Source organism: Brachionichthys hirsutus, chromosome 15 (assembly GCF_040956055.1).
Source record: "Brachionichthys hirsutus isolate HB-005 chromosome 15, CSIRO-AGI_Bhir_v1, whole genome shotgun sequence".
NCBI classification, from domain to species: Eukaryota; Metazoa; Chordata; class Actinopteri; order Lophiiformes; family Brachionichthyidae; genus Brachionichthys; species Brachionichthys hirsutus.
This window is the reverse complement of record NC_090911.1, coordinates 12,898,736-12,915,387: the sequence shown is the minus strand read 5'-3', so window position 1 is coordinate 12,915,387 and position 16,652 is coordinate 12,898,736. Positions and strand designations below refer to the sequence as shown.

The window sequence follows — 16,652 nt, the reverse complement described above, 5'->3', positions numbered from 1 at the left end:
CGGCCGTGAAGAAGAAACGGGAATAACCTGCTGCTGTAAAACCGGGCGTGAAGAAACGGGAATAAGCTGCTGCTGTAAAACCGGGCGTGAAGAAGAAACGGGAATAAGCTGCTGCTGTAAACCGGGCGTGAAGAAGAAACGGGAATAAGCTGCTGCTGTATTTCCCTTATCTCAGGACATTCCTGAAACGCTGGTGTCAAATGAAGCGCTTGTGTGCAGAATAATAAAGGAAGCGATGGCATGGAGCAGAGATTTACTGAACAGGAGAAGCAGAGCGTCTTTAGGCACACCGACGTCTGGGCCGAGGGGGGGGCGGTGGCATCAGTGGCCCCCCCTCTTCGGGGGGAAGAGGACATACACGTCTGGGCCGAGGGGGGGGCGGTGGCATCAGTGGCCCCCCCTCTTCGGGGGGAAGAGGACATACACGTCTGGGCCGAGGGGGGGCGGTGGCATCAGTGGCCCCCCTTCTTCGGGGGGAAGAGGACATACTCCACAGCCAGGGCGACGGTGAAGGCAGCAAAGCCCCACTTGAATCCTCTGAGCATCACATCGGAGAACGTCACGGGCCGAGCGAAGCCGCCTGAATATCTCCACGCCTCGTTCCTGCAGACGGGAGGGGGGTCAGGGGTCAGGGGGGAGACTCACGAGCCTCCTGGGTCTCCTGCTGGCGTGAATACTGACCGCGCCCATGGATCCTTGAGCCCCCTGGCTGCCAGCCTCTTCTGCGTGAACTCCAGCGGCGTGCCCTCCACCTTCCACTGCCGCCAGTCCGGTAGCGACACCTTGCCATGACCGCGGTCGCCCCCCATGCTGGAATCGCCCCCCATGCCGGAAGCAGCTACAGAACAGGTCCTTGATACCGTTAAACAGTACACAATATCACGAGTCAGGTCTATTTAGGTTACTCATTACACTAATATAAATAAATGAGGAATACATCATTTCAATTTGTACAGCGTCTCTCGGATTACTTTCTTAATAATGAACGGACTGACGTCACTGTCTCTCATTCCCGCACCTGTAGCACAACAGAGACTGCTTCCGCTTTGTTCATGACATGGCTTTTTAAATTCACCATTCTCACATAAACGCAGGAATAAATCCACGCACTGCTGCGCTGCGTGTTAACGCAGTACTGAGCCACCGTGCTAGTGTGAGATATATCCTTCAGAGACACAGCCAGTTAGCATGTCCTCTGTAGCGGATTACAGAGGACATGCTAACTGGCGGGCTGGGTCCCAGGAGGACATAATGACGCTTTGCTGGCTCGCTAGCGAGTTCTGCTCCTTAAGCTAGCCCGTTAGCGAGTTCGGCTCCTTAAGCTAGCACGTTAGCGAGTTCGGCCCCCTAAGCTAGCCCGTTAGCGAGTTCGGCTCCCTAAGCTAGCCCGTTAGCGAGTCCGGCTCTTAAGCTAGCCCGTTAGCTCGTTCGGCTCCCTAAGCTAGCCCGTTAGCGAGTCCGGCTCTTAAGCTAGCCCGTTAGCGAGTTCGGCTCCTTAAGCTAGCACGTTAGCGAGTTCGGCTCCCTAAGCTAGCTCGTTAGCTCGTTCGGCTCCCTAAGCTAGCCCGTTAGCGAGTTCGGCTCTAAGCTAGCTCGTTCGGCTCCCTAAGCTAGCTCGTTAGCTCGTTCGGCTCCCTAAGCTAGCTCGTTAGCGAGTTCGGCTCTAAGCTAGCTCGTTCGGCTCCCTAAGCTAGCCCGTTAGCTCGTTCGGCTCCCTAAGCTAGCCCGTTAGCTCGTTCGGCTCCTTAAGCTAGCCCGTTAGCTCGTCCGGCTCTCCGGCTGGATAAACACACACATCTAACTTGTTTGTGATGCGAAGCAGCAGCAGAACACAATAAAACTGCGTTTTAAAACGTTGATTTCAGACGAAAAGGATCTACCTGGACGATTTGTTGTGACCTCTGCTACTCGATGAAAGCTTGCGACAGTTACTGAGTATTTACGGCAAAACTACGGCAAAGACGTAGGGACAAAACAGTCGGGGTTTGCGGATGACCACAGAACAAGGCTTCATGCATTAAGATTCAAGATGCTTTATTATCATTATGCGGCTTAAGGCACACACCGGAACATAATCAAAGACAAAAACCAAACTCTCTCTCTCAAACATTCAACGTAATAACGGCCCACTGATGTGACTAAAGGCCATTCTTTTTTTAAACAAATATTTTTTCTATCAGGTTTCTTATTGGATGAAATTAACTTGTAAGCAGCCATCCCGCATTTAATATTCATTCTGATGATTTAGTTGTTTAACTCATAAGAGAAAGGTGAATCCTTGAAGGACAAAGTTCAACGACCTTCCGTACTGGGACCTTTTCACATTGCAGCTTTCATTGCCCCAGGAAGTAAAGACAGACGTTTTTAAAATTAGTATCTGCATTAATGCTGCTCAAAAGCATTTTATTAAATTATAAAACATCCCCCCGATTTCTGTTTCTTACATACAATTCTGTACATGATTATTATAGTATAGCGTCACGCGTCTGAGGATCTGATTGGATGGAATCGGTCACATTCAAAGTTGTATGAACATCAGGAACAGCTGATCGCCTTCACAGCTCGCTTCCATTTCTACAGGTGAAAACAAAATCCAGCCTGAGCAAAGACTCTACACACAAAGTGCAGCCGGAAGGCGTCTGATGTGAACGCAGCCGCAGCCGCACGAGGATGAGGCCGAGAGGCTCTTTGGCCCCCCCTTCCTGCCGTATGGAGTCTCACAGTTTGCTTTTTGGGTTCAGCAAGTCCTGCAGAGAATCCCGGTTCTCTCCCGCCGGAGCTTCCGGCCAGGCGCTGTGGTCTGCAGAGGAGCCAGAACGTTGAAGCAAAGACCGGGAACGCGTCCTGGAACGCGTCCGGGAACGCGTCCGGGAACGCGTCCGGGAACGCGTCAACGAACGCGTCCTGGAACGGGTCCTGGAACGCGTCCGGGAACGGGTCCTGGAACGCGTCCTGGAACGGGTCCTGGAACGCGTCCGGGAACGGGTCCTGGAACGCGTCCTGGAACGCGTCCTGGAACGCGTCCTGGAACGGGTCCTGGAACGCGTCCGGGAACGCGTCAACGAACGCGTCCTGGAACGCGTCCGCGAACGCGTCAACGAACGCGTCCTGGAACGCGTCCTGGAACGCGTCAAGGAACGCGTCCACGAACGCGTCCACGAACGCGTCCACGAACGCGTCCACGAACGCGTCAACGAACGCGTCCGCGAACGCGTCCTGGAACGCGTCCCGGAACGCGTCTGCAGCGGCAGGCTGGACCTACCGGGGATCTCCCACAAGGACCGGTACAGACTCTGCCCAGCATCGACCCTCAAGGTGGCCCCGGAGACGAAGGAGGCCCCAGGAGACAGCAGGAAACACACGGCTGACGAGACCTGAACAGGAAACGTTTCAGGAGGCGGGACAGAAACCGGTGGGAATCGAACCCACGGCTCCTGAAACGGTCTCCCTCCGTCACCTCCTCGGGGACTCCCAGCCGTTTGGCAGGGACATTTGGGACGGACAGCTTGAAGAGCTCCGGACCGGACTCTTTGTAGTTCTCCATGGCGGTCCTGGAGAAGATGGTTCCCTACAACAGAACCAGAACCAGAACCAGCAGCAGAGGTGAGCGGACCGCGCCGTGCCACCCGTGCTGCTGGCGAGCGCCGCACTGACCGGTGCAACCGCGTTGACCCGGACGCCGGACGGCGCCCACTCGATAGCCAGACTCTTGGTCAGGTTGTCCACCGCTGCCCTGGCGGCGCCGCTGTGGCTGCGAGGAGCAGAACCGGGTCCATTAACCCTTACACTCCCTGAACCCGTGCGAGTCGGGACGCCGTGCTGCTTACGCCATCCCGGGGAAGCCCCGCCACATGTCAGCGATGATGTTGACGATGGCGCCGCCGTGCTCCTTCATCCAGGCCCTGTAGACTGGACGTGCACAATAAGCACCTGGAGGGGCCCACAAAGGCGTGTGGGGGCGGGGCCTCACCCTGCTGGCAGCAGTGGAAGCTTCCGTTCACGTTGGTGTCCATCACCGCGGTCCAGCCTTTAGAGGACATGTCCTCCACCGGGCTGGGGAACTGGCCGCCGCCATTGTTCACCAGGAAGTCGATTCTGCCGTACCGCTCCAGGACCGCCGACACCAGCGCCTTCACCTGCCGCACAAGGCGTGAAGAGGAAACCTGGGCCAGGAGGCGGAGCCAGAGACGGGAGCCGGCGTGGACTCACCTCGTCCTCGTTCCGGATGTTACACTTCAGAGCGGAGACGCTGGCGGGACTGGACCCCCCCGGGATCTGCTGCCTCATCTCCTGAGCAGCGGCCTCCAGGCGCTGGGCGTTCCTGCTGGAGATCACCACCCTGCAACCTGAGGACCATCAGGACGGGGACGGGGACGGGGACAGGGACGGGGACGGGGACAGGGACGAGTGGACACCAAACAGATTACAGCTTCGTCCAGGTGCTGGACACCCCCGCAGTCAAAGCTCGCCCAGCTGGCTCCGTCAGGTGTCTGCACTGTGAAGCAGACAGGCTCCGCCCCCAGCTTCATTTACCCCCCAGCCCTAGCTTCACTTACCCCCAGCCCTAGCTTCATTTACCCCCCAGCCCCAGCTTCGTTTACCCCGCAGCCCTAGCTTCATTTACCCCCCAGCCCCAGCTTCGTTTACCCCCCAGCCCTAGCTCCATTTGCCCCCTAGCTGCACTTACCCAGCCCCAGCAGCTCCACGGAGATCGCCCTCCCGATGCCGGTCCCCCCCCCCGTGACTATTGCCACTTTATGTTTGAACAGACCGGGCCTGAAAACACTGACCGCCGCCATCTTTCCGTCTCTCTGTGACGACGCCGGCCCGCCCCTTATCTCCTCGGCCTCTGATTGGTTGACACTGAAGGACATTGGGCGGTCATCGGCACGCCCAGCAAATCAGAGGCATAGTGAGGCGGGTCATAATGATGTCATAGAACCGCGCCAATGCTCCGTTACTTTATGTTACGCCGCCTGCTGGACAGTTTACAGCAGCACATCTTCATCCATTTTGCATCTGTGGCGTAATTTATTTTTATTTTATTGTTATTTTGCATCAAGTTAGTAATTTAATAGTCTTATTGGTGCTGTTAAATGTCAATGATTTATGGAGGAAGGGCTTTTTAGAAATGCTCTTAGACAGGATGTGTGACTGTACTTGTACTGTAATACATGCTACCGTTAGAATGTTAGGGTACAAGTAGTCAATCTAATATATTCATCACCATCCTGGGTCCGTATGAAGCCCCCCCCCCCCCCCCCATGTAAACCTGAATCTGCACCATTGTCCAGCCGTCTCTGAAGACGCACCGTCCCTCACATCAGACCAAAGGAACGTCCGCAGGAACCCGATGCTGTGGACGCGACCCGCTCCAGCCTGTTCTAGCCCAAACTGCAGCCCATTGACCCGTGGCCCCCACCTTGAGCGGTGACACGCAGGTCTTCAGTGACCAGACGCACAAAGACACAAAGACTTCCGCTGCAGACATTTTATTTGTGGACGATCAGACGGGTCACTGGTCCTTCAGCTCCTTCAGCCTCCTGATGGCGGACTTGACCGTCACAGCGGAGGTCGTGCTGCAGGGAGACGAGAAGCGTTAGCGTCATCGAGTAAAGCCCCCCCCCCGGGCAGCCTTTAAAGCGAACCGGGCTGTGCATGAGCAGAACGAGCCCAACCAGACCCAACCCGAGCAGCAGGAAGTGGACCTACTTGTACGTCCAGGCTCCTCCGGCCACCGTCTTCATGCAGGACCCGCAGTGCCAGATGCCGACGGCCCTCCTCTTCATTTTCGTCTGTGACGTAAACGAGGTTAGGAGAGTGGTAATCGAGTCATCGATTGGCGAGCGAGGGGGGGGGGGGGGGCATACCTTGCCGCAGAACGAGCAGGTGTATTTGGAATGCTGGGAGATTTCGATCTTCTTCACCATCTTCCTCAGCGACGCGCCGTAGCGTGTCCCGTATTTACCCACGATCCCGACCTTCTTGGTGCGTTTGGCCTGTGAAGCGAGCAAAGCGAGACGTTACGGGGAGCAGCGGCGCCGTACCGGTTCGGTTCTCAGACCGGTGCGAGGCCGGTCCGCTGGGCTCCGAGCACGGATCGCTCAGGATGGGTGACAGCTACTGGTTCCCAGTACTCACGGTGCTGGACATATATTCCCGCCCATCTCACCAGGTAACACACCTGCACCGTCTAGGGTGGGCGTGAACAGCTCCGGATTCTCCCTGCTCGGGTCACTGCCCGCCCGCCCGACTCCCGCTTAGCACCGCCACAGAACCCGGTTCCGTCTCCACTGACGGTAGCTTCCTAGCTTCAAGCTAACTCACCAAACCGACTCCAGTTTGGTTTAACAGACTTTAAACGCCATGTAAACATCGAACTTTAACGAATAAAAGCAGCAGTCCGGGGGGGGGGGGGCGTTCGAAGCAGAACCGCCACCGAGTCATGACGAGCAGCCCGCCCGGACTCCGCTAACGAGCAATGGAGGCCGCCATTTCTGTTCCAACGCGCCATGAAAACATCGCTTTCGCCTTTGACCCGATCATTAATACGAAGCACTCGACACCGTCCGGACTCCCCCGAACCCCCGAACGGGCGGATGCATCGGTTCGGGCCCAGAACCCGCCAGATTAACACTGATTGTGTGCGGGACGTCGCGGCTCACCATCGTTCCGGCGGAGAGGGAATCCAAAGAGGGAGTGCGCAACACGCATGCGCGATTTACCATTTCGTTTGCGCTGCATTGTGGGACTTTGAGTTTTTCGAAGGACGAAGCTACGAACAAGTACTAACAATTTAATTAATTATATAATTGGTTATTTGTATATTGTATAATATAAGGTTATAATAATTATTTTAAAAACGCGTTCAAAAATTACACCGGAAATGAGGGTAACTCGGGACGCCTCGCGGAGACGCGCATGCGTGTTCTCGTGTTGCGGACAACAGCGGCGCTGAAGGGCGCGTTAGCTTGTCGTGACGCGGCCGCTATGAAGCTAACACGGAAGCTGGTTCTCGCGAAGGCCAAAGCGGCCGACTTGGCGTGCGTGAAGAAGCTGAACTGCTGGTGGGTTCTGGGTCACGTCGCCCGGGCGGTGCTAAGCTAACGCTGGTGGGTTCCGGGTCACGTCGCCCGGGCGGTGCTAAGCTAACGCTGGTGGGTTCTGGGTCACGTCGCCCGGGCGGTGCTAAGCTAACGCTGGTGGGTTCCGGGTCACGTCGCCCGGGCGGTGCTAAGCTAACGCCGCGGTGCTTTCTCTGCAGGGGGTGCGGCCTGACTGACGTGAGTCGTCCAGCTCTTGTTTACTGTACCTTACCAGGTGTGACTGTGACGTAACGGAAGCGTTGCCTTCCAGATTTCTATCTTCTCTCAGATGACCAACGTCGTGGTGCTGACGCTCAGGTGAGTGCGTTACGCTCCCACGGAGTCACGTGACTCCTCCCCTTACGCGAGTTCGTCTGCGCAGCGTCAACAGCGTCTCTTCTCTCGCTCCTCTGGCTGGATGTCTGTCCCTGGTTGAGCTCTACCTGAGGAAGAACGCCATTGGCTCTGTGGCTGAGATCTCTCACCTGCGTCCGCTGGCGCGCCTCAGGGTTCTGTCTGTGGCTGAGAACCCCTGCTGTGGGAGGGACCCCGGCCGGTACCGCCTGGCGGCGCTGCGGTGCCTGCCGCGCCTGCAGAAGCTCGACAACCAAGGTGCGTCGTGTCGTGACGCCGGAGCGAGTTGGGCGCCGTGACGTCTGCGTCCGTCTGCTTGCAGTGGTGACGGAGGAGGAGCTTGCACGAGCGCTCGCTGAGGGCGACGAGCTAACGACCCCGCCGGGCAGCCTCCAGAACCAGCTTTCCACCAGCGGACCTCCGGAGGAAGAGAATGATGCACTCAGCTACAACATGGAGGAGACCAAGTAAGCCGCCGGACGGGAACGCCGGACGGGAGCGCCGGACGGGAGCGCCGGACGGGAGCGCCGCCCGTCGGAGGCGCCACACGTTCCTGTCTCACCGTTTCTTTGCAGCAGAATCAGGCAGAAGTTGGGGATGAAGCCTCTGTCCAGGGACAAGTTCCCCTCGCCATCGTCTCCGTCCACCAGAGGGAGCAACGCCACGCTGAAGGTACCGGCTGGATCCAAACCGGGCTCGGGCTCAGTATCCGGATTGATCCGTCTCTGTTTCCAGAGCCACACTCTGGAAGCGGTCCTGCTGCTGCTGAGGGATCTGAACCCAGACGAGCTCCAGACGGTCCACGCAGCCACTCGGAACCGACTCCAGGCTTACATAGCGGACTCAGAACCGAGTCCAGGCTTAGAGCGGACTCAGAACCGACTCCAGGCTTACATAGCGGACTCAGAACCGACTCCAGGCTTACATAGCGGACTCAGAACCGACTCCAGGCTTACATAGCGGACTCAGAACCGACTCCAGGCTTACATAGCGGACTCAGAACCGACTCCAGGCTTACATAGCGGACTCAGAACCGACTCCAGGCTTACATAGCGGACTCAGAACCGACTCCAGGCTTACATAGCGGACTCAGAACCGACTCCAGGCTTACATAGCGGACTCAGAACCGACTCCAGGCTTGGAGCGGACTCAGAACCGACTCCAACACCGAAGCCTTCCAGGGCCACGTTGGACCGGAGCATCATTCCTTGGGATCCGAAGCAGGATCCAGCTGAGGCGGCGCCGCCCGTCTCAGCTGGATCTGCTGTAATCATCTCGTTCTGTGGCAGCATCACATCCTGAATGTCTGAGTAAAGAAGAAGCTGCAACACGAACTTCAAGTGTCGGCTTTAATTCCAGCTGCTTTACATCACAGCGCTACGCGGGGGCGGCGGGGGCAACGGGGGCAGCGGGGGCGGCGGGGGCAGCGGGGGCCGCCGCCCGAACCCGGGACACTGCTTCAGCGCCAGCGTCCGTCTGCCTCGTCTCCGGCGCTGCGATGGACACATCGTTTCCGTTGTCGAGCGACGGCGCAGAGGTTTCCACGCGGCAGTGAAGGCGTCGTCTGAAACATGACACCCTCCCGTCCGGCTGCTCAGTCCCCGTCCTCGCTCTGCAGGAAGTCCAGCAGCGTGCTCGGGTCCACCGCCACCATCAGGCACTCCACGCCATCCGCACCCTGCAGAGGGGGGCAGGGGTCAGGGGTCAGGGCGCGTCCCAGGCTTCAGGCGGAGCGCTGGCTGAAGCGGGACTGCACCTTGCGTGTGCGGATCAGCTTGTGGTCTCTGAACTCGGTCAGCTGAGTCCTCAGCGTGAGGTCAGAGTTCACCAGGAAGGCCTCTCGACAGCGCTGGTAGAACTCTTGGAAGGACAATCCTGTGCACGACCAATGAGGAATCACGACAGACACGCGAAACCAAGAAACAAAATGTCCTCCTGTCCTCCTGTCCTCGTCTCTTTGGGCTTATTCTCAATCTTTCAGGCGACTCGTTCAGCGCGACACTAAATCACTAGACATGGACTGAAAGTTGAGATCTGTACATTTCACCCAGAATGACTGCGCCCCACCAAGAACCAACTCCCGTGTGGGGGGGGGGGGGGGCTGAGGGACGCTAGAACTGCTGGAACGGCCCACCTGTGTATGACGGGTTGTCTTTGTTCTGCAGCTGAAACTTCACCAGCAGCTTGAATATTCCTCTGCAAAGGGAGAGGACAGAGTCATGAAGAAGTCAACTCGTCTGTGCCATTCAGGGGGGGGGGCGGGGGGGTACCTGGCGTTGGGCGTCAGGCTGCGCAGCACGTGGGTCAGGGAGGACAGCGCCAGCGCTCCGGCGTGCTGCACCAGCAGAGAGTTCTCGTAGGACGTCTCGTCGGCGTAGCGCTGGAACGTCACACACTCCCACCACAACCAGTTAAACTGGCTCTGCTGGAACTGGTCCCAGACTGGGACGGCGAAGTCCGATCACAACACACTCCAAACACGGCAGAGCAGGACACGCCCAGGAGCAGACACACCCACCTAGCGGCGCGTTGATGTGGTCGATGGAGGCCACCAGGTGCAGGGTGGGAAGAGACGCCAGCTGCCCCAGTGCACTCTGGGTCTTCTCTCCTCGCAGCATGAGTCCGTCGATATTATGGATCATCAGGTACACGTGGAGCTCTGGACCTGCAAGGACACGCCTTAGGAGGGACGCAGGGACGGGCTTCCGGCGACCCGTCTGCAGACACACTCACTGTCCTCCAGCGTCCGGGTGATGAACTGGATCTGATCCGAGGGCGTCCGGAAGCTCCCCTGGTGTTCTAGAACCTCACAGGTGAGCGCGTTTAAGATCTGCAACAAAAACACACCGATAGGAACCGGGCCCACGAATCAGAACTGCAGCCGGCGAACTGTAACTGGACTTCACTGCTTTCAGGGTGATGGAGGGGAAGAATCCGTTGACCACAACGTGGACTTCTTGAGCCAGGTGCGACGCACGGAAGTCCCCCAGCAGGGCCCTCTTGCTGCCCAGCCCGTAGACCAGCACGTTGAAGCCCAACCTGGGCAGACAGAGCGCCCGTGAGCCACGCCCCAGCGGGGGTCCTGAAACGGGCCGCTCACTCACTGCAGCTGCAGCATCCACTTGCTGAAGTTCTGCCGGTGCTTGTGGTGGAGCTGCTGGAGCTCTCTGGAGAAGGACGCCGGTTTCCCTCCCAGCAGCCGAACTAACGTCTCCTTCAACACAAACGGACGTTTCAGCGGCGCCAGCTCGAGCCCCGGGACGGCACGCCCGTCGTCTACTGACCCTGTCCAGTTTCGGGGTGTGTAAACGGTCCAGGGTCCGGTCTGAAGTCAGCGCCTTGGCGCTGCCATGAGCTTCAAAATACTCCTCCACCATGCTGGGCTGGGGGAGGGGCTCCGGCGCGCCCCTGCCCTTCTTAGGAGTTTTGTAGAGAGCTGCAGACAGACCTTTACCGGGCGTTCTTGGTGCCTTTGAGTTCTCCTTGTCGTCTTTCTTCCCCCTCTGCTCCGCCTCCTCCTCCTCCTCCTCCTCGTCCTGGTCCTCCTCCCCAGAGTCAGAGGGCGAGAGCTCACTATCACTGTCAGACCGGAGGCTCGGATCTGAAAGCATCAAACGGCCTCAGATCACACTGCAAGTCTCGGTTTATTCATCTCAACTGAGGAGACGGCTTCCTCGGGGAGGAGCAGAGGAGGAGCAGAGGAGGAGCAACGGGCTGGGCCCAGGTGACCGTTTAACTCACTCATCATCCTCTTCCTCAGCCTGTGGGGCGTCGTGGAGACAAACTGGACCCTCTTGTTCTGCCACACAAACCAGCGGTTAGACGGTGAGGACGGCGTCTAGGAAAGGGAACTCCTGCTGCGCTCACCTTTTTCGGTGTCCTGATTTCACCTTTGAGTCAGAGAGGAAAGTTTGAGATGCGCATGAATCACAAAACGAAGGCACCGAGTGGGTTTGGCTCACTGTGGGCTGCTCGGGTGGGAGTGGACGGGTTGGTATCTGGGGTCACGCTGAAGGTCACGCTTTTCGCAGGCGTCCGGGCCAACTCACTTGCTACTTATAAGAACACAAAGCAAAGCGTGTCGCATCCTGAACGGTAAACGTTCACGCCGACGGCGGGCCAGTGGGGGCGCTCACCGGTCCGGGCCATGCCGTGTCCACGCTTCACCTTCTGAAAAGTGAAAATGGAGGATCCAGCCACTCTCGACGTTCCCTCTCCATCTTCTGGAAATGCAGGACAGAGAAGCAGCCGTGCCGTTTCGTCAACGGCGGGCGGGACCGTCACAGAGGCGACGTGGAGGGCTGCTCACCGTCCATGCTGTCGGCCCCCAGGGCATGGGCGTAGCTCTGCTGGTCCAGCACGCCACTCTCACTCCCACTCAGCTGGGCCTCCTCTCTGGGTCGCCTTCCGGCCGGGGTCTTCATCCGCACCATCTTCTGAACAGATTCGCTGCTGATCTGCCCATCTAATGGTGACACGCGGGATGTTAGCGAGGTGGCGCAAGAGTTAGCCACATGCTAACGAACCCCTGGACAGTGGCCGTACCCTCCTGTTTGTCCACGATGTGCTCCACAGCATCTCCGTCAGCAACGAACTTCACCTCCAGTCCACTCATGACTAAACACAACGCGTGACAGTGGTTAGCTAAAACACAAGCAGCTAGCACGCAGAAGCTAGCACTGGTGTCGCAGAGTGATGCTAGCTAACAGGTTAGCTAAAACACAAGCAGCTAGCACTGGTGTCGCAGAGTGATGCTAGCTGACAGGTTAGCTAAAACACAAGCAGCTAGCACTGGTGTCGAAGAGTGATGCTAGCTGACAGCTAAAACACAAGTAGCTAGCACTGGTACGAAGGGTGATGCTAGCTGACAGCTAAAACGCAAGCAGCTAGCACTGGTACGAAGGGTGATGCTAGCTGACAGGTTAGCTAAAACACAAGCAGCTAGCACTGGTGTCGCAGAGTGATGCTAGCTGACAGGTTAGCTAAAACACAAGCAGCTAGCACTGGTGTCGCAGAGTGATGCTAGCTGACAGCTAAAACACAAGTAGCTAGCACTGGTACGAAGGGTGATGCTAGCTGACAGGTTAGCTAAAACACAAGCAGCTAGCACTGGTGTCGCAGAGTGATGCTAGCTGACAGGTTAGCTAAAACACAAGCAGCTAGCACGCAGGGACGCGCTTTACCGTAACGTGGTGTCGAAATGTGATGCAAAGCTGTGTTCACCGTCCATAAAATAAATCTCTAAAAAATAAACCTAGCGGCTTCCGGTCAGCTCGAAGCCACCGGAACTCACCTGATGACGTCGATCAGACCGGAGAAACTGTAAACAAAGCTGTCAGAAAACCAAAACTAGTTCCGCGCCATCCTGAAGTTTTTAAACCACGTGACAAGTGAAAGGTCACATTCTGACCAATCGGAACATCAGACCCATTAAAACCACATTACCCATGACGCTCCCTGCTTCACAAAGACTGTGTTGTGATTTCGAAGCGTTGTGATCAATTAGAACTGTTAAAATAACACTTTAACCAGTGTAAATTGACTTTAATCAAAAATATATTCAACCGTTTTTATGTCTTCACGGATCACCTGTTCATTTTTCAGTGTTTTGATGAGAATTAATTTTATAAAGTTGAAAAATTAGGTGACATAAACTAGATTAACCACATCATCATGGCAACGTCACATGTTGTGCTTAGTTTCCATTTTAACACGGTTATTTTAGAAATAATGCAAATGTTTAATTAAAAAAAGATCAATTAGAAACTGGCTACCAAGAGAAATCATGTCTTTAATCAGTCAGGAAGACAAACAAGAGGCTGCGTTAGCGAGCAGAGGCATCTGCATCACCATTGATCCAGGTAAAGGCAGGAAATGACATCATGCTTCATCTCTCTTACTGCTTCAGGGAAATTATTTATGGAACGATTCTACAGAAAGTACTATTTGTTGTAATTTAACTAGCAGTTCTGAAATACTCTCCACTGTGGTGGACGTTCAACAAAAGCTGACGAGATGTTCCAAGAGGTCCTCCTTCCTAGCCGGGCCTGCTGCTCACCAGCCGCGTGTCGGCGTCCATTGCCCCAGCAGACGGCCCGCAGAGTGCACGTGATACACGGGATGCATCATGGCAGTCGCACACGCCTAACAAGCAGCAGGAAGAGGGTCAAACAAGGAATGAGCGAATCAGAAAGCTTCCACTGAGCCGTACGAACATGGTAGGGGATCAGCATGAGCGGCGTGCCCAGAGGGTACGAGCTGAAGTCCAGCGCTCCCGAGACGGGCTCCACCCGGCCATGCTCCTGGGTCATAGACACCAACCTGGGGGGAGGTTCTGGCGTCAGCGCTTCAGTCACGCCTCGGGTCAGTCAGACTAAAGCGGCTAACGTTACTTGAGGTCTGGATGTCCTTCGATCACCGCGTATCCGGTCCGGAGCTTTCCTGCTCCGTCGAGACTGAGAGCAGAAGTCAGAACATTTATCAAACACTCGCTGCTCAGCAGGAGGTGAGGAAGTTACCTGAGTCCACACCAGCCACAGTCAACCAGGAGCTGGTTCCTGTGGGGGCAGTGTCCAATGACTCGGGTCAAAACCCTCACAGCCACGTCCTCCAGGCTGCAGGAGCCAATCAGGGACTGCTGCACATCTACAACACATGGTGGCGCTGCTGAGTGCAGAATCACGCTGGACACCGACAGGACTCCGCCCACCCAGGTGCGCACATACCGTAGAACACGTAGTTTCCAGGATGCACCTCGCTGAGCCGGGACATGTCTTTGACCGGGTGACTGCAGGAAGGGGTGGAGCCTATGCTGGACTTACAGGTGATGCCGACGGCTTTCAGTCTGCAGCAGAGTGACGGAAAGACGGTGACGGAAACGTTCCCGCTTCTCCTGCTGCGGATCAGCGATGAACGGGATCGGAAGGATTGATAAAACGAATCACACGGACGGGCTGCTCCGCCTGTTTTATGCCTGACGGGCTGCTCCGCCTGCTTTATGCCTGATCACACTGACGGGCTGCTCCGCCTGTTTTATGCCTGATCACACTGACGGGCTGCTCCGCCTGTTTTATGCCTGACGGGCTGCTCCGCCTGCTTTATGCCTGATCACACTGACGGGCTGCTCCGCCTGTTTTATGCCTGATCACACTGACGGGCTGCTCCGCCTGTTTTATGCCTGACGGGCTGCTCCGCCTGCTTTATGCCTGATCACACTGACGGGCTGCTCCGCCTGTTTTACGCCTGACGGGCTGCTCCGCCTGTTTAACGCCTGACGGGCTGCTCCGCCTGTTTTATGCCTGACGGGCTGCTCCGCCTGCTTTACGCCTGACGGGCTGCTCCGCCTGCTTTACGCCTGACGGGCTGCTCCGCCTGTTTTACGCCTGACGGGCTGCTCCGCCTGCTTTACGCCTGACGGGCTGCTCCGCCTGTTTTACGCCTGACGGGCTGCTCCGCCTGTTTAACGCCTGATGGGCTGCTCCGCCTGTTTTACGCCTGACGGGCTGCTCCGCCCGTTTTACGCCTGACGGGCTGCTCCGCCTGCTTTACGCCTGACGGGCTGCTCCGCCTGCTTTACGCCTGACGGGCTGCTCCGCCTGTTTTACGCCTGACGGGCTGCTCCGCCTGTTTTACGCCTGACGGGCTGCTCCGCCTGTTTTACGCCTGTTACATACTTTTCCATGAACTGCAGGGTCGACTCGGTGGTTTCTTGGGCCACCGCCTGGATTTGTTCCACTCCTTTGCAATTATAGGTGTTCCCACAGTGGGCGTACACCCCGGTTAGCTCCACCCCCTCCGCCTCAGCGATGGCCTGAGCCAGTTTAACTGCCCCGGGATCCGAGGGCAGGACACCGGCTGCAGCAGAGAGTAAACGGAGGATCAGCACGCGCGTCCCGGCGTCCCGGCGTGTTTACCTCGCCCGTTGCTGCAGTCCAGCTTCAGCCAGACGTGCCACCGCCGGCCGTCCCTCAGACGCCTCTTTGTGAGACGCTCCAGAGCCTCAGGATGATCCACCAGAACCTGGAAGAGGTCCAGTCTCTCCGACAGGGCCGCGCAGCGCTCCACCTGTCCACACGAGACACAAGACGGGAGTCCAGTGGGAAGCCGGGACTCACAGCGGGACACCGAGACGGGCGTGAACGGAGACGACCTTGTCAAAGGGGAGCGAGTAGGCGTAGAGGATGTCATCGAAGCCGCGGTCGCCATAGAAACAGGCTTCTGCCAGCGTGGAGACCACGATGCACCTCCGTGATCCGCCCGTCATGATGTCAGCACCCTCGCTGCAGGTGAACAACGCCGGATCAGGCTCACCTGCGTGGCTGGATTGTGTGTGTGTGTGTGTGGGGGGGTCATACAGGGTCTTGTGGGTCTTCATGTGAGGCCGAAGCTGGACCCCCAGCTCCAGACAGCGGTCCTTCATCCTCTGGGCGTTCCTCTTCACTTTGTCGGCGTCCACCAGCAGAGCCGGGGAACACAGGGTCCACAGCGCCCCCCCCTCCATGATGGCAGGCCTGGGACAAGACAAGCAGCGTGTCCTCTGGGCGTGTCCTCTGGGCGTGTCCTCTGGGCGCGTCCTCTGGGCGTGTCCTACCGCTGAGGGCAGGCCAGCTCCGTCAAGGTTAAATATTAACCCCGTAAATACGGAGCGTGTCCTGGTGGCTGGAGGCCCGGGTTACCTCCAGGGACCACGCCCCCCCCCCCCCCCCCCCCCTCACCTGCTCCAGGTGTGCCGACCATGGACCCTATGCTATCTACACATGCTCGGGGCCCCCACAGACACGCATGTGTGTGAATATCTCGACAGAACACCTGGATGCGCGGGGGGGGGGGGGGGCAAAACAACAACAAGTGTTTACCCCTGAACAGTCCCGTCAACTGCACGAGAGACACGTTGTACTCTCAACTCCAGAGTACTCACTTTACAAAGTATTACGTTACAAATGACTCCGTTACTTCGATGACGTACCTTAATAACGACTTTAAAGGTGTTGGAAGACGCGGACCTGGATCAGATACACAGAACCAGAAGAGTCACTTCAGCCTCTGCGTCATCGCACACTGGTCACGTGACGACTACGGTGTCCGCGAGGGGTCAAATCCCGAAGCCCTTCACCACAGCGCGAGCAGCCGCGAGCCTGTTTCTTCAGCCTCTCGTGGCGCACAGCGGAACAGCAGGCTACACACATCAAAACAGGAACCGGAAACTAAAAGGGT

At 57.2% G+C, this 16,652-nt stretch overlaps 6 protein-coding genes across 9 annotated transcripts; 1 reads left to right on the top strand and 5 right to left on the bottom strand.

Annotated features, from left to right (window-relative positions):
- Window positions 1-238: 238 nt before the first annotated feature.
- ndufb3 (NADH:ubiquinone oxidoreductase subunit B3) lies at window positions 239-1,936 on the bottom strand. 2 transcript variants are annotated; one of them, XM_068748462.1, is made up of 3 exons: window positions 1,881-1,936; window positions 682-852; window positions 239-603 (listed from the first exon to the last, which is right to left on the bottom strand). In XM_068748462.1, the coding sequence occupies exons 2-3, from the start codon at window positions 825-827 to the stop codon at window positions 453-455; spliced, it is 297 nt and encodes a 98-aa protein (XP_068604563.1). In that variant the 5' UTR covers window positions 828-852; window positions 1,881-1,936; the 3' UTR covers window positions 239-452. The 2 variants fall into 2 exon arrangements, with proteins under 2 accessions (XP_068604563.1, XP_068604562.1); XM_068748461.1 differs by having other exon boundaries at window positions 682-838; window positions 1,881-1,930.
- Window positions 1,937-2,038: 102 nt separating this feature from the next.
- On the bottom strand, window positions 2,039-4,806 carry pecr (peroxisomal trans-2-enoyl-CoA reductase). Its single transcript, XM_068748459.1, has 8 exons — window positions 4,688-4,806; window positions 4,210-4,346; window positions 3,971-4,136; window positions 3,828-3,909; window positions 3,655-3,751; window positions 3,458-3,568; window positions 3,263-3,374; window positions 2,039-2,800 (listed from the first exon to the last, which is right to left on the bottom strand). The coding sequence occupies exons 1-8, from the start codon at window positions 4,797-4,799 to the stop codon at window positions 2,718-2,720; spliced, it is 900 nt and encodes a 299-aa protein (XP_068604560.1). The 5' UTR covers window positions 4,800-4,806; the 3' UTR covers window positions 2,039-2,717.
- A 670-nt stretch (window positions 4,807-5,476) lies between these two features.
- On the bottom strand, window positions 5,477-6,775 carry rpl37a (ribosomal protein L37a). Its single transcript, XM_068749019.1, has 4 exons — window positions 6,666-6,775; window positions 5,871-5,999; window positions 5,713-5,795; window positions 5,477-5,579 (listed from the first exon to the last, which is right to left on the bottom strand). The coding sequence occupies exons 1-4, from the start codon at window positions 6,726-6,728 to the stop codon at window positions 5,516-5,518; spliced, it is 339 nt and encodes a 112-aa protein (XP_068605120.1). The 5' UTR covers window positions 6,729-6,775; the 3' UTR covers window positions 5,477-5,515.
- A 174-nt stretch (window positions 6,776-6,949) lies between these two features.
- On the top strand, window positions 6,950-8,767 carry cfap410 (cilia and flagella associated protein 410). 2 transcript variants are annotated; one of them, XM_068748609.1, is made up of 7 exons: window positions 6,950-7,067; window positions 7,265-7,283; window positions 7,357-7,403; window positions 7,468-7,697; window positions 7,762-7,906; window positions 8,015-8,111; window positions 8,175-8,767. In XM_068748609.1, exons 1-7 carry the CDS (start codon window positions 6,991-6,993, stop codon window positions 8,397-8,399), a joined length of 840 nt encoding a protein of 279 aa, XP_068604710.1. In that variant the 5' UTR covers window positions 6,950-6,990; the 3' UTR covers window positions 8,400-8,767. The 2 variants fall into 2 exon arrangements, with proteins under 2 accessions (XP_068604710.1, XP_068604711.1); XM_068748610.1 differs by lacking the exon at window positions 7,265-7,283 and having other exon boundaries at window positions 6,961-7,067.
- An 18-nt stretch (window positions 8,768-8,785) lies between these two features.
- orc2 (origin recognition complex, subunit 2) lies at window positions 8,786-12,774 on the bottom strand. Its single transcript, XM_068748608.1, has 16 exons — window positions 12,733-12,774; window positions 11,985-12,056; window positions 11,749-11,904; window positions 11,576-11,662; window positions 11,402-11,491; window positions 11,307-11,329; window positions 11,181-11,238; window positions 10,724-11,040; window positions 10,544-10,653; window positions 10,346-10,478; window positions 10,173-10,269; window positions 9,958-10,104; window positions 9,710-9,881; window positions 9,574-9,635; window positions 9,196-9,314; window positions 8,786-9,117 (listed from the first exon to the last, which is right to left on the bottom strand). Exons 2-16 carry the CDS (start codon window positions 12,052-12,054, stop codon window positions 9,034-9,036), a joined length of 1,725 nt encoding a protein of 574 aa, XP_068604709.1. The 5' UTR covers window positions 12,055-12,056; window positions 12,733-12,774; the 3' UTR covers window positions 8,786-9,033.
- A 442-nt stretch (window positions 12,775-13,216) lies between these two features.
- On the bottom strand, window positions 13,217-16,497 carry zgc:162816 (uncharacterized protein LOC571260 homolog). 2 transcript variants are annotated; one of them, XM_068748960.1, is made up of 10 exons: window positions 16,405-16,497; window positions 15,794-16,031; window positions 15,589-15,718; window positions 15,353-15,503; window positions 15,113-15,293; window positions 14,165-14,283; window positions 13,958-14,084; window positions 13,832-13,894; window positions 13,655-13,760; window positions 13,217-13,583 (listed from the first exon to the last, which is right to left on the bottom strand). In XM_068748960.1, exons 2-10 carry the CDS (start codon window positions 15,937-15,939, stop codon window positions 13,494-13,496), a joined length of 1,113 nt encoding a protein of 370 aa, XP_068605061.1. In that variant the 5' UTR covers window positions 15,940-16,031; window positions 16,405-16,497; the 3' UTR covers window positions 13,217-13,493. The 2 variants fall into 2 exon arrangements, with proteins under 2 accessions (XP_068605061.1, XP_068605062.1); XM_068748961.1 differs by lacking the exon at window positions 16,405-16,497 and having other exon boundaries at window positions 15,794-16,136.
- Window positions 16,498-16,652: the final 155 nt, after the last annotated feature.